Source organism: Felis catus, chromosome B1, assembly GCF_018350175.1.
Source record: "Felis catus isolate Fca126 chromosome B1, F.catus_Fca126_mat1.0, whole genome shotgun sequence".
Classification (NCBI taxonomy): domain Eukaryota; kingdom Metazoa; phylum Chordata; class Mammalia; order Carnivora; family Felidae; genus Felis; species Felis catus.
Window position 1 is genome coordinate 28,934,593 of NC_058371.1, and position 13,835 is coordinate 28,948,427.

At 36.0% G+C, this 13,835-nt stretch overlaps 1 protein-coding gene across 6 annotated transcripts in view; it reads left to right on the forward strand.

The window, feature by feature from the left end:
* Window positions 1-13,835, forward strand: part of WRN (WRN RecQ like helicase) — a 149,765-nt gene that overhangs the window by 126,092 nt on the left and 9,838 nt on the right. For all 6 annotated transcript variants that reach the window (XM_023252444.2, XM_045055341.1, XM_045055343.1 and 3 more), the window contains 4 exons: window positions 201-313; window positions 2,604-2,718; window positions 6,101-6,232; window positions 8,830-8,992. In XM_023252444.2, the coding sequence (XP_023108212.2) occupies window positions 201-313; window positions 2,604-2,718; window positions 6,101-6,232; window positions 8,830-8,992 (523 nt within the window). The remainder of the gene's footprint in view (window positions 1-200; window positions 314-2,603; window positions 2,719-6,100; window positions 6,233-8,829; window positions 8,993-13,835) is intronic.

Here is a 13,835-nt window from a genome sequence, read left to right on the forward strand (position 1 = left end):
TTGTGAACATATGCATGCTTAAATTTTTTTTTGCCAGTATTTTAAAAATTGTTCTTTAGCAAGGAGTCTGAGATACAGTTTAGTTTTCACCCTAAGGGAAAATGTAATATCTGAAGCTCTAAAAATAGAAGGCTGGATTTTTCCAAGTACATTTGAAAAAAACAAAAAATGTTGAGTTGTTTTCTTTGTTCTTTGTTCAGACTATGCTGTATAGCAAACTGGTGGAAGCAAGGCAGGAACATGCCAATCAAAAGGGTGTTCCTCCCGCTATTCTGGCAACAAATAAGATACTGCTGGATATGGCCAAAATAAGGTAAGCTGTCTGTTTGCATATGTTCTAACTTATTTTCTTCTAACGTAATGTATTTGTAACATGGAATGTTAAGTGATAGTATGACTATGGGTCCAGCTGTCGTGTCTGTGCGTTGACTTCCCAGTCTCCTATGCTACTGCCCACAATGTCACCACCAAGCTACAGACCCATGTTTCTACGTCAATGAAAATCAACTGTTTTCAGCAATCAGATTCATTCTATATAAAATCTAACTCTTTATCCACAAAGCCTCCATACATGCATTTCAGGCAACTACCAAAACTCTTTCTGAATATCTTACTTTTTTAAATTCATACCATCATGTTCTCAGTGATGGACGTTTAAAACCCCGGGTATTATTTTCACTCTTCTAACATGGATCCCCGTCTTTGTCTTATTTAAATAGTTTTGAGACTTTTTCATGTAAATATTCCTTATGTGTCTGTGTATTCTCTCCTCTCTCTTTTTAGTGACGCCCCGTTAGTTTGGACCAGTGCTCCTGGACTCTTGCAAAAGCCAGTTACTTTTTCCTTCATCTCTCCCTCTCTGTTTCACCTGATAATATGACACTAAATCAGTCTTTATCATGTTGTACTTCTGCTTAACTAGTTCCCCACTGTCTTAACTTCTGTAGCTTATAATTCAGGCCCCTCCATTTATGGACTGAAACCTCCTTTTCCAGCCAAGTCATACGATTTTGAATGGTTTATCTTACCTAGGCTCTTTACCATTTGTTAAAGACCCACTTTCAACTTCCATATATTTATTTACAGTGTTGCTTCTGCCTTGTGGTTTCTTTGATTCCCCAAAACTCCTTTTAGGGAATCCTTTAAGATCTGGCTTTATTAATTATTTTTTCCATGAAGTCTTATATGCTCTTTAACTGCAAAGTAATTCCTCTCACTAGAATTCATAAAGGACTTTAAAATTAAATTTAGAAGAAGCTTCTATGGCACTTCTTACACAATGCTTTACTTACTTTTTTTGTTATTATTATTGGTATACATGTGTTCTATCTTGCAGATTTTAAACTCTGTGAATAAAGACACTATGTTCCTCATCATTTTCTGTCTTCCGAAGCACCTAACACAATGCCTAATAAACACAAGTTGGTCAATAAATATTTAGAAGAAATATTAACAAAGAATAGTTGTTTGGAAATTGTATTCATCATTTATACTTTCTTTTAAAAAATTGTTCTTGTCACTAAATTTTATCCAAAAGGTGTTACTTTAGTGTAGAAATTTTAATAATAGAACATAGCGCTTATATTTTATAATAATTATTTCATTAAAAGTAAATATTCAGGGGTGCCTGGGTGGCTCTGTCAGTTAAGCTTCTGACTCTTGATTCTGGCTCAGGTCATGATCTCCTGGTCATGGGATCAAACCCCATGTCAGGCTCCGCACTGACAGTGCAGAACCGGCTTGGGATTCTCTCTTTCCCTCTCTCTGCCCCATGTCTCAAAAATAATAATAACAAATAAATATTCCAAGACCACACTTTAATATTTAGTGAAGATGTTTGAAGGAAAAAGAATAATCATGAGATTGGCAGATTTTTAGAAAGTAGACAACATACAGTCTCTTGGATATTGGATACAGTGAGAAATAGTGAGTTAAAAGCCTAAAGTAGTTAGCAGGTTTGTTGTTACCGATAAATACTTCGTAAATAATGAATGGGATTTTCTTTTTTGTTTCTTAGCCTGTCGGTTGTCCACAGTTAAAGCCTCATAGTTATTTATTTTGAGAGAGAGAGAGTGAGAGAGAGAGCACACGTGCATGAGCCGGGGAGAGACACAGAGAGGGGAGAGAGGCAATCCTAAGCAGGCTCCATGCTGTCAGCGCAGAGCCCAATGCAGGACTCAATCTCATGAACTGCGAAATCATGACCTGAGCTGAAATCAAGAGTTGGACACTTAACTGACTGAGCCTCCCAGGTGCCCCGGGCCTCATAGTAGCCTTTTTTTTATTATTTACAAAAATAATAATAAGATCAGTCATAGAATAGAACATCAGTTTCTTCATGATAATACCCTATTTATCAGTTAGTACCGTGTTTCTGTGGTGACAATGGTGGTGGTGTTTTTATTCATAAATTGCTAAAATGGCAAATCTTTAAATGGTGGAAAGCAAAGAAAGACATAAAATATGAGTGCCTGTATTACACATTGTTTCTGATTGTTGGAAAAATATATGTTTACTGTTAGTATGACACTAAATATCAGCTATGTTACTGGAGTGATAATGTTTTAGTGGTTTGTTGACCTTTTAATTTTTTTGAATGACAGACCTACTACAGTTGAAAATGTGAAAAGGATCGATGGTGTTTCTGAAGGCAAAGCTCTTATGTTGGCCCCTCTGTTGGAAGTTATCAAACATTTCTGTCAAAAAAATAGCATTCAGGTAAAATACTGTGATTTTTCAGGAACTGTGAGAATAAACATTTTTTAATAATTTTAGAAACATCTTTCAACAGCAGTATTTTCTCCATTTACAGTTGGTCCTTGAACAATGTGGAGCATTAGGGGCGCTGAGCCCCACACGATCAAAAATCTACAGATAACTTTTGAATCTCCCAAAACTTACCTACTAATAGCCTACTGTTGACTGGAAGCCTTACTGAGAACACAGATAGTCGATTAACACATATTTTTTATGTTATATGTTTTATATTCTTACAATAAAGTAAGCTAGAGAAAAGAAAATGTTATTAGAAAAATCAAAGAAGAGAAAATATATTTATGGAGCTGTACCATATGTGTTGAAAAGAAAATCTGCATATAAGTGGACCTGTTCCATTCACACTGTATTTATTGTTCAAGGGTCAACTGTATTTTCATTTCCACACTGGACACTTAAAAAAGCGATTCAGATTGTTTCTATAGTAAATCACTTATAAAAACATGTTAGTTACCTATATTTATTTATTTAATTTTTTTTTTTTTTTTTTTTTGAGAGACAGAAAGAGAGCACGGGTAGGAGAGGGGCAGCGAGAGGGGGAGAGAGATCCCCAAGCAGGCTCTGCACTGTTAGCACAGAGTCTGACATGGGGCTTGATCCCATGAACTGTGAGATCATGACCTGAGCCAAAATCAAGAATTGGATGCCCAACCGACTGAGCCACCCATGCGCCCCCTCTCTTCAGTCTTCATAGTTTTTCTTCCTATCCTTTTACTTCTTGCTTCACTGTAAATGACCGTTTCCACAGGGTTTCTTTCTTTAAACTCCACATGTAGACTCTATTAGTCTGTGTACTCCAACATAGAAGGTGAGGCATTGTGAGGTGGTAGAAAGTCTATTAAACTCAGAATCAGGGAATCAAGAATTTAATTCCACCGCTGTCTACCTGGGGAAGCCAAACGTGTTCTTTAACTTCTTTGGGTTTCCATTTCCTCACGTACAGGATGGAAAGCATACTTTCCTTCCCCATATTAAAGAAACAATGGATGAATTAGAAAGATAAAAGATAATAGGGTGGGAATAAAAAGTTGGAAGAGTTAAAAATATGGAAGGAAGTATTTTAAAAAAAATTTTTAAGTTCATTTATTTATTTTGAGAGAGGGGCGGGGGAGGGGCAGAGAGAGATGGGGAGAGAGAATCCCAAGCAGGCTCTGCACTGTCAGCACAGAGCCCAACATGGGGCTCGATCTCACAAACCAAGAGATCATCACCTGAGCCAAGATCAAGAGTCAGACACTTAACCGACTGAGCCACCTAGGCACCCCTGGAAGACAATATTAAAGGGCTATTTTTACTTGTAAGAATCTCCTGTAAGCTTTGGACAGGCACATTTGGATCCCACTTTAGAAATCATCCTTGTAATCTTAAAACTCTGATATGTCTTATCACAGAATAGTTGTGTTTGGGGGAGTATTATCCTTCTCTGTGAGCTTGGTTTTATGTATACTAGTGTGCATATGCAAATGTAAATGGTTATATTGGAATGCAGATTCATTAATTTATAGTGAGAAATGCAACTGGAAAGTTTCACTTGACCCAGCCAGTGTGTTTTCCTCTCCTATTGAGGAAAAAGGGATATGGGAGGCCGGCTTATCTGACAGTTGCTTAGCATGCCTGGAATATAACAAGGGGCATTCTGATGGTGTCTCAAGGCAGGTTGAGGCATTCTCATACATTACTTGCCCGGGAAGCTGTCCTATTCAAATCTAGTTAGCCAAGGCATCTTCTCCTCTAGACAGTGCTTGGATAGGCATTGCCTACTTCTGTTGTTCTGCCTTTCCTATTTATATGTTTCCGCAATTGACCACTGTCTATCCACATAGCCTTTTATCTACATAGAATATGATTTGATGAGACTTTTGCTCATTAGAATCACATTCTAGCCCTATCTTCTTGAGATTACTGCTCTCATATTACTTTGCTTTGTGTTTTGGATGTTTCTAAACCCTTTGGTCACAAGTTTACAGATGATACCATGATTTTGTCCCCTAAATAATAAAATCTGTATGGATTATCAGCATAACCTACAGTGGTCACATTTCCAAAACTTTGGTATAGGAGTGTCGCATTGTTGCCTCCAGCTTTAGACCGTTATACAGACATACCTAGAAATCTGGCTAATGAAGTTTGATGTTAGTTAGGCATTCCTAGGAATTTAGGGCCAAATTTGACAGCGTTCAGGTCTCAGATGGAAACACTTCATTTAATAAAAAATACTCTTCCTTGAAAATTTAGGGGTGCCTAGAAACAACGACTTTAGGTCATTGGATTGTCTGGGCCTCTCTGTTCACCAAACTGCAGTTGTGCTAGGTATCTGTGAACTAATCTACAGACTCATTTTTTATTTAGGATAGAAATGAACTTCTGTGGGTTAACAGTAAGCCAAGTTCTATTGGATTTAATTCTTTTAATTTAGTATTTGTGCTTATGTTTTGAAAGGTAAAGTTAGGAGAAACTTCATGTATCTATGTGAATCATATATCATGTAATTCTACCACTAACTCTCATTTGGTCTTTATTTCAAGATATTTTCTTCATTAATCTCATATTTTCAATCCTTTCCCCACTTTTTTTCTTTTAAACATGTCCTAAAGAACTATATTGAAGAATTTAGATAATGCTTCAAGTTTAGAGCCGCAGTTTGTACATATCTTTTTAAACTATATGTATATAGTGATGATATATTTACTTATGATATATTAGAATTTGTGGGTGTGGTATCTGAGTTTGAATTTTAATTTGGTTTATTCATTCATTCAACATTCACTTCCAGGGATTAAGAAATTTAGGGTCAGAGTGGTCCACATTATAGTTCATTTGTTATTCCCTCTTATTGGCTAACGGGGAGGCTAGACATTTCTGGTCCTATAATCATGTTTGCCATTACAAATATTTTATCAAAAAACTTATTCCCTCTAGCCTTATTTTATCTTTTTAGATAAATAGATAAAAACAAAAACAGGGGCACTTGAGTGGCTCAGTCAGTTGAGCGTAGGGCTTGATTTCGGTTTGGGTCATGATCCCGAGGTTGTGGGATCTACACTGCCAGCACAGAGCCTGCTTGGGATTCTCTGTCTCCCTTCTCTCTCTGTCCTTCCTCTGCCCTCTCTTGTGAGCATGCACTCTTCTCTCTCTCTCTCTTTCTCAAAAATAAACAAACATTAAAAAACAAAAAACGAAAAAACCTTTTTTGAGCTCTTTGTAAAAAGTGAATTTTTTACTGTTCTTTAGAGACTTTTCCCCCCAATGCCTAATGACCATATTAATACTCTATCATTATATTGATATTATTATTGATCATTTTGTTACACTTTAAATTTTGTAGACAGACCTCTTTCCAAATACAAAACTTCAGGAAAAACAAGGGAACAGTCTGGTGCCGAAAAATGGAGCATGCTCCCTTTCGCAGTCTGTGGCCATCACGTATTCTTTATTCCAAGAAAAGAAGATGTCTTTGGTAAGTGTTTTACTTTCAAGTTAGAGGGGATTGTCAGATTTATGTAAACACGTGTTTTATCAGTTTTTCAAATATTAAAGTTGTGACTTGGGATAAAATTCTTATAATCAATCCTACAATATTTTCTATTGTTTCATTTTATATTTAATCAAAAAAATTTGTTTTTAATGTTTTTATTTATTTTCTGAGACAGAGAGAGACAGAGCATGAGTCAGGGAGGGGCAGAGAGAGAGGGAGACACAGAATCTGAAGGAGGCTCCAAGCTCTGAGCTGTCAGCACAGAGCCCGACTCAAGGGCTCGAACTCAAGGATCGCGAGACCATGACCCGAGCTGAAGTCGGATACTTAACTGACCGAGCCACCCAGGCGCCCCATATGTAATTTTAGACTAGAATGTCATTTTCTTTTTCTGCTAAGGCTACTTTTGTCAATTAAGTAAAAACAGCAAGTATACTTTGACCATGATTATTTTATAGAGGTTGTATAGAGGTACTGTTAAACACACTTACAGCTTAGAGATATTAGAGCAGCCATATTTTAAGACTCTATTTTTTTTCAAGCTGGGACTAATAGTTTAATAACTATTAGCTTATGTATTGATAAAGAATTATCTCCAAGATACATTAAATGGGAGATGCAGAGCTGTTTGAAAAACATAAATTTGTGTGTATATATATATGCATTTTTATTTATTGACATATCCTTGTGTATTATACAGAAATGCATAGAATATCATTGGAAGGATGTCCAAGAAGCTAGAAATAAGTTTAAAAAAAAAAAAAACACTAACAACAAACTTGTTTTCCACTCTGTATCCTCTAATACTATTCTGTTTTTTAAACCATGCCTGATCGTCTTTGAAAAAAATCTTCATTACTGTGAAAAATGGCCATATTAATGTTTTTTCATATTCAGTGTTCTGGCCTAAATCCTTAAGGCTGTTGAGGTTTCTTAAAATATACAAAATGAAGAGTATATCTTAGTGAAATAGAGACAGAATTAGGTTTCCATCTAGGTTTAATTAATTTGAATTTCTATCCTGTCATTAAATTGATTTGGAAAAGGCTGTATGGTCCAATACCTACTTTTCCTATTCTCTGTGTCTATTTCTTAGTCTATATTACACTTCTTATTCTGGTTAAAGTCCAGTGTAAATATGAAAAACAGTCCATAGTTTGTCTTCATCACTTAATAGATATTCTAATTAAACAGTCAAATTTCTAAAATTAAAAGTACCAAAGCCATTACAGAAGAAACCAAATAATTCCATTGAACTATTTTTGAAAAAATTTCTTATTTAAATAGTAATTTACACATGTGTGTTAAATATGCTTATATATACATAAATTGAACATCAATATCTATGGCATAACTGAATATGGTACTAAGAAAATTTGGCATAGCTTCTATAAAGTACATTCTAATACTATGCCATGATATGTGGTTTCATGTAGTTTCAGTATTATATTACATATTCATGGTTAAAAATGTGAAGAATGGTGTATTTTCATTAATGTCTTACGCTATTATTTTGTTGTTTGTTATTGTGTAATATCATGGTACAATTATCTGTTCTTCCCACGGGTCTGAGAGGGTCTGTGCCAGCTAACCACAAAATTAACCATACCTAAGGACTAATTAATCTGGAGCAATAATACAATTAGTTCTAGGTAATTTGATGCCTGGGATCAAATAACCCTGATATTATGCACACATGGTGCATACTGTGTAGTAGAAAAAGGTAGACATTTAATTAAGGTAATTTAAAATCTACCTTTAAAGGATGTAAATAGTGCTTCAAATGTTCTATTCCATGAAAGTATCGACATTCACGTAAATACAATCCAAATTCATACTTCAAAGATATATTAAGAGAGTATCATGAAATAATTTAGAGCTGACTAAACTTTCTGAGTATTTAAAGCAATGTTTTATCTAATGTACATCGTAAATGGATTTGGAACTACCTTTGTTTAAAAAGCTACATGAATCTGTAATGCTGTCCTAAATTTAAAACAATTCATCTTAAGTTTAATGCTAGGCAAGAGATGACAGAATAAATTGTGGTTATTATTTTACGAATAGAGCCAATATAAAAACCTTATTAAAGTCTTCTCAAGAACCTTTTATAAAATGCACCTGGAGCCTTACATTATCACTAAGCGTTTTAGGACTTGTCTTCTTGGAAATTCATATAACTGAAATACCATGTAGTAGTTCAATTGTAGAATATTGGATTACAGTTTTCTCTATTTTCAAAAGGCTGTGGCAGTCAGTAGACTTCCACAGAATGATTACTCTCTACTACTGATAGGTTTTTAAAGTGAATAATTATAGAGGGATTGAGGAATGAGTTCTTAGCTAAAGCTGGATGATTTTGTTTTATTCAATACAGTAAGTATAAAAAGTAGAACTGGAGATGTATAATGTGGGCAGTTTTAAAGAAATAATAAACTTGAAAATTTGGAATGAAAGTTCAGTGCATTGTTTATTTCTCAGTGAACATTTACTACCTGAAGGTTTTGGACCTTTTATTTGCATACAGTACCGTGCAAACATTTGAAACCTCACTGGTTGTTTTGTTCCTTTTTCTCTAGATGAGGATAGCTGAGAATAGGATTCTGCCTCTCACAGCAGTTGGCATGCACTTATCCCAGGCGGTGAGAGCTGGCTGCCCACTTGATACGGAGCGAGCAGGCCTGACTCCAGAGGTTCAGAAGATTATTGCTGATGTTATCCGAAACCCTCCCATCAACTCAGGTGATCACTGTGACCCTCGTCTACAGCCTTAATGACTTGAGTCACTGAACCCAGATGAAGTAAACAAGCAATCCACTAATATTTTTCACTTCACCAGCATTAACCCTTTATGCTACTATGAAAACTTACTTTGGTAATGCTTGTTAATTGTTTTTCAAAACCAGTCTTTCTTCCCATTACCACTCAGGAGACTGCATCTGAGAAATTCTTGGTTTCCTTTTCGGCTTTAGAATACAACTTCCACTACCCCCAGGACAATGAACTTTCATCCTTTTCTAACTTCTGCTTCACCCCTTGAAAACAACACGTTTTTTTCCCATATTCATTTCCCGTATTGACTTCTCACTTCCCCTTGAATCTTACAGATTCCTTGTCATTTGTTTCACTGAAGTAGCCTTATTCTACAATTCTTATTCAGTACAATCAGTGGTCTCAGTCAGTGTGATGTTGAAGGGCTGGTCCCAGGTCTCTAGGCCTCCACGTAGAATGGTGTCCTCTTGTCACTTTGCTGCAGAACCTCAGCCGTGCTGAGACCAAGTTTCTTGCCCTGCAGAAACTTAAAAATTATGATCTGTTTTTTTACAGAATTAAAGATGAGCTACCTCAGAAGATTTTTCTCCCTACATGTGCAACCTGGGCATGTTAGAATTCAATAAATCCGATAAATATTTCCACATTCTTAGGGCAGAGCAGTAGACATACAAAAAGCTTTATCTCCAAAACCGCAATGCAAATACTTAAGTTTTTATTCACTCAGATTTGTTACCAGTTGGGAACAACTAGGCAGTTCCCCCCCAAAATTTGGAAATAAGGGAAATAAGATCACCTTCTGAAAGCACAGTCAATCCTATATTAAATTGGTTAGAACAATATTAAAGTCACCTTAAAAGGCAGCAGTAATTCTAGGTTTGAGGAAAGCTTGACTGAAGGCCTAAAGAAAGGACACCTTCATCGCTTCCATTGATCAACTATGGAGGCAGAGGGGGAAGACAAAGACAAAGAGGCAAGTGTGGGTAGTAGTCATCTAAATTATTCCCAGAGAACTAAAATTTTTCTTTCTTTTTACCTTAAAAGATTGATTATTTATTTATTTATTTAATTTCTTTCTTTCCTTTGGATAATATCTGTGCCCAGTGTGGGGCTCAAACTCACTACCCTGAGATAAAGAATCACATGCTCTCTCAGTTTAGTCAGGTACCCCTAAAATATTTGTTTTAATTATACCATATGAAAGGTGTACTGCCAACTATTTCAAAAAAACAAACATGCAAGTTCTGATCCTGACCAATGAGACTTCAAGTATATTAAGGGCCTATTGATTAGTTATCCCAAGATCTTATTTGAGTATTTGAGGAAGACATTTCAGCAACTAATTCTGCTTCTATATTACTTCCTTGCCTTCTGGTTATAATTTGAGTTCTCAAGTAGATCTGTCTGTAGGGAAAGTATGCACTAGTCTTGCTAATCTGGATACTTATCTGTGTGATAATTGTGAATTCATAATTGTAAATCAGGGAATTGACAGCTCGTGAGCATGGCTAATGTGGATCTGTTAAGGTTAAAGTAGGTCTCTAAATCTGAAAACCTGAGTGCTGTATCATGGACTGCGATAAAACATCCAAGCTTACTTAGCCGTGAATCATCTTATGAGAAAGCTAGGCAGCTGTCCTGGTCACATTCCCATTGTTCCAACTCCAGCAGCCACCTACCTTGAAATTAAGGTAGAGGAAGGAAAGCCGTAATTACTTTGTAGGGTTAGAACTATGATTATATCAAACATCTCTTCTCCAATGCAAAGTAAAATAGTATTGTAAAGGAAGTCAAAGACTCTGATGCCTTCTTGATTTTAATACTTGTGGAATTATTTTTTTCCTTTGTGTATGTATAATCTCTCAGGACTTAAAGAAATGTTTGTCTTTTGATGAGGCTGTTGGGTAGTAGGTGGTATTCTCTGAAAGAGTTTGTTTAGTTTTTTTCCTTTTTCCTTTTTGTTTTTTTGCTTCCTGTTGACCATCGTGTTTGGTATCATTGGCTACCTTCCTTAAATCCTGAAGACTGGCGAATGTGTCAGCCTGGTCAGTGAGAGCAAAGTCTCTGGTGACTGCTGACCTGTTTCAATGTAGGCTTACCATTTCACAGCTATGTGACCTTGGGCAAATTACTCAATCTCCCCAAGCACCAGTTTTCCTCATCTTAAAATTTTTTTTTTTTTTTTTTTTAATTTTGTGTGTGTGTGTGTGAGAGAGAGAGAGAGAGAGAGAGCGCAAGCAGGGGAGGGGCAGAGAGGGAGACACAGAATCCGAAGCATGCTCCAGGCTCAGAGCTGTCAGCACAGAGCCCAATGGGGGACTCAAACTCATGAACCGCAAGATCATGACGGAAGCGGTAGCCAGATGCACTGGCAGCGCTGTGCAGAGGTGCTCAAACCCATAAACTGAGAGATAATGACATGAGCCGAGACCAAGAGTGGAATGCTTAACCGACTGAGCCACCCAGGTGTCCCTTGGGCAGATATTCTTGAATGACATAAAATAGATGTTCTAATTTCGATTCATTATTGGCAGAGGGAAATGGTAGGGAAGGATTTAACATTCTAGTATTTAGCCAATTATTGATAACATCTATTTTATTTGGCTATGGTAAAGAATCCAGGTGTTCCTAATTTGCTTTACAAATCATATAGTTGTAAAATTACAGGATTTTAGACCTGGAAAGGAAATTGGAAATCATTAAATTTTCACTGTGCTAATCCAGCCCTGTTTTAGAGATATGAATTTGAGGCCTAGAGAGTTGCAGATTGTTTTAATATCATGTCAAGATTAATGACTGAGCAAGTTTTTCTTTTTACTATACGATGTTTAAGTGTACTGCCAACTATTTAAAGAAAGAAATATGCAGTTTCTAATCCTGGTGTAAGATTTGGGTTTATAAAGCTCTCATTGATGGGTAAAATAAATATACTTACATATAATCAGGTTAACATATTTATATGTCTAGTATCTTTAAATATTCTCTAGTCTCCTCTACATTCTGAGTTTAGCAATTTTCATTTCTGATGTCAGACAACTTTTTAAATTAAGAAATATTAAGGGGCACCTGGGTGGCTCAGTTGGTTAAGCGTCCAACTTCAGCTCAGGTCATGATCTCACAGTCCGTGAATTCGAGCCCCGCACTGGGCTCTGTGCTGACAGCTCAGAGCCTGGAGACTACTTCAGATTTTGTGTGTCCCTCTCTCTCTGCCTCTACCGCACTCATGCTCGCTCGCTCTCTCTCTCTCTCTCTCTCTCTCTCTCTCTCAAAAATAAAAAAAACATTTTAAAAATTAAAAAACAAAACAAAACAAAAAACATTTGTCTTGGGGCTCCTGGCTGGCTCAGCAGTTGAGTTTCCAGCTCTTGATTTCAGCTCAAGTTATCATCTTGCGGTTTGTGGGATCCAGCCCAGTGTCCAGCTCTATGCTGACAGAGTGGAACCTGCTTGGGATTCTTTCTCTCCCTCTCTCTCCCTCTCTCTCCCCCTCCCCTGCTTGTATATGCACATGATCTTTCTCTCTCTCTCAAAATAGATAACAACAACACAAAAAATTTGTCTTTACCACTATATACTGAATATAGCAAATAAATTTTCATTTAGAGATTCATACTAAATTGAAATTCTACATAAAGAAAACTTTGAAATCTACTTATTAAACATTTAATTCATCTTTCTGCCTATACACTCTATGTAGGTTATACATATAATGTGAAAAAATATATTATTGTAGTTTACTTCCAAAGCCAAAATTGAGAAAGTTAGATTTTGAGAACTATGAGCTCTAAATTTTATTTCTTTGATTGTATATTTATAGTGTGTAAGATAACACTTATTGAAATGTGAAATTTTACTTTTGAATTTTTGTTTTTCCTTGATACTTGATAAGAGAAATCCTATTCTCTAATCAGAGAAGACATTTTTGAATTATAAATTGTAATAAGAAATGAAGATGTATGTACTACATTAATGACTCAGATGTGTTATTTTCATGTTTTATTTAACTGTAGCCATATTATATAATTTGGTGTTTTAGTGAACAGGTTTGATTGGCATTTAAATTCTGCAAAATACTGAATTGAGAATTTTCTATTATTTTATTTTGGCCTAATCTTATACCTGAAAACAGAGTATTTGTGAATTGAGAAATCACATGTATTATTTTCATGCTGTCTTATTTGCTAAGTAGGTTTTGTCCTTGTTATTTAATATTTACAGACGTTTTAAAACTTTTTAATGTTTTAGTTTATGTTTATGTAATTTTAAGATTTTTTATGGAGTTGAAATTGTAACTATGCTTAATAAATTAGGCAAGACATTTAATGAGGTGTCTGGATAATATTTGAATAATCTCATTCTTCCATTGTTTATGTGCATGTAACTGGAAAATTAAGGGTGGCTTCCAAGGGACCTGCCACAAAACTAGGAGTAATATGATCTCTTTTAAAGCTTTGCAGCCAGTGTTCATTATTCTCCAGTAGAAATTTTCAGCACTTACTTGCCTGTAAAGCTAGGGCAGGAGATGTATCTTTAATGCTAGATGCCCCTTATTTGCATGTGTATGTTGTAGGATGACTTTAAGATAAAAATATTAGGGCGCCTGGGTGTCTCGGTCCATTAAGCGTCCAACTTCGGCTCAGGTCATCATCTCACAGTCCGGGAGTTCGAGCCCCGCGTCAGGCTCTGTGCTGACAGCTCAGAGCCTGGAGCCTGTTTCAGATTCTGTGTCTCCCTCTCTCTCTGCCCCTCCCCTGTTCATGCTCTGTCTCTCTCTGTCCCAAAAATAAATCAACGTTAAGATAAAAATATTAAG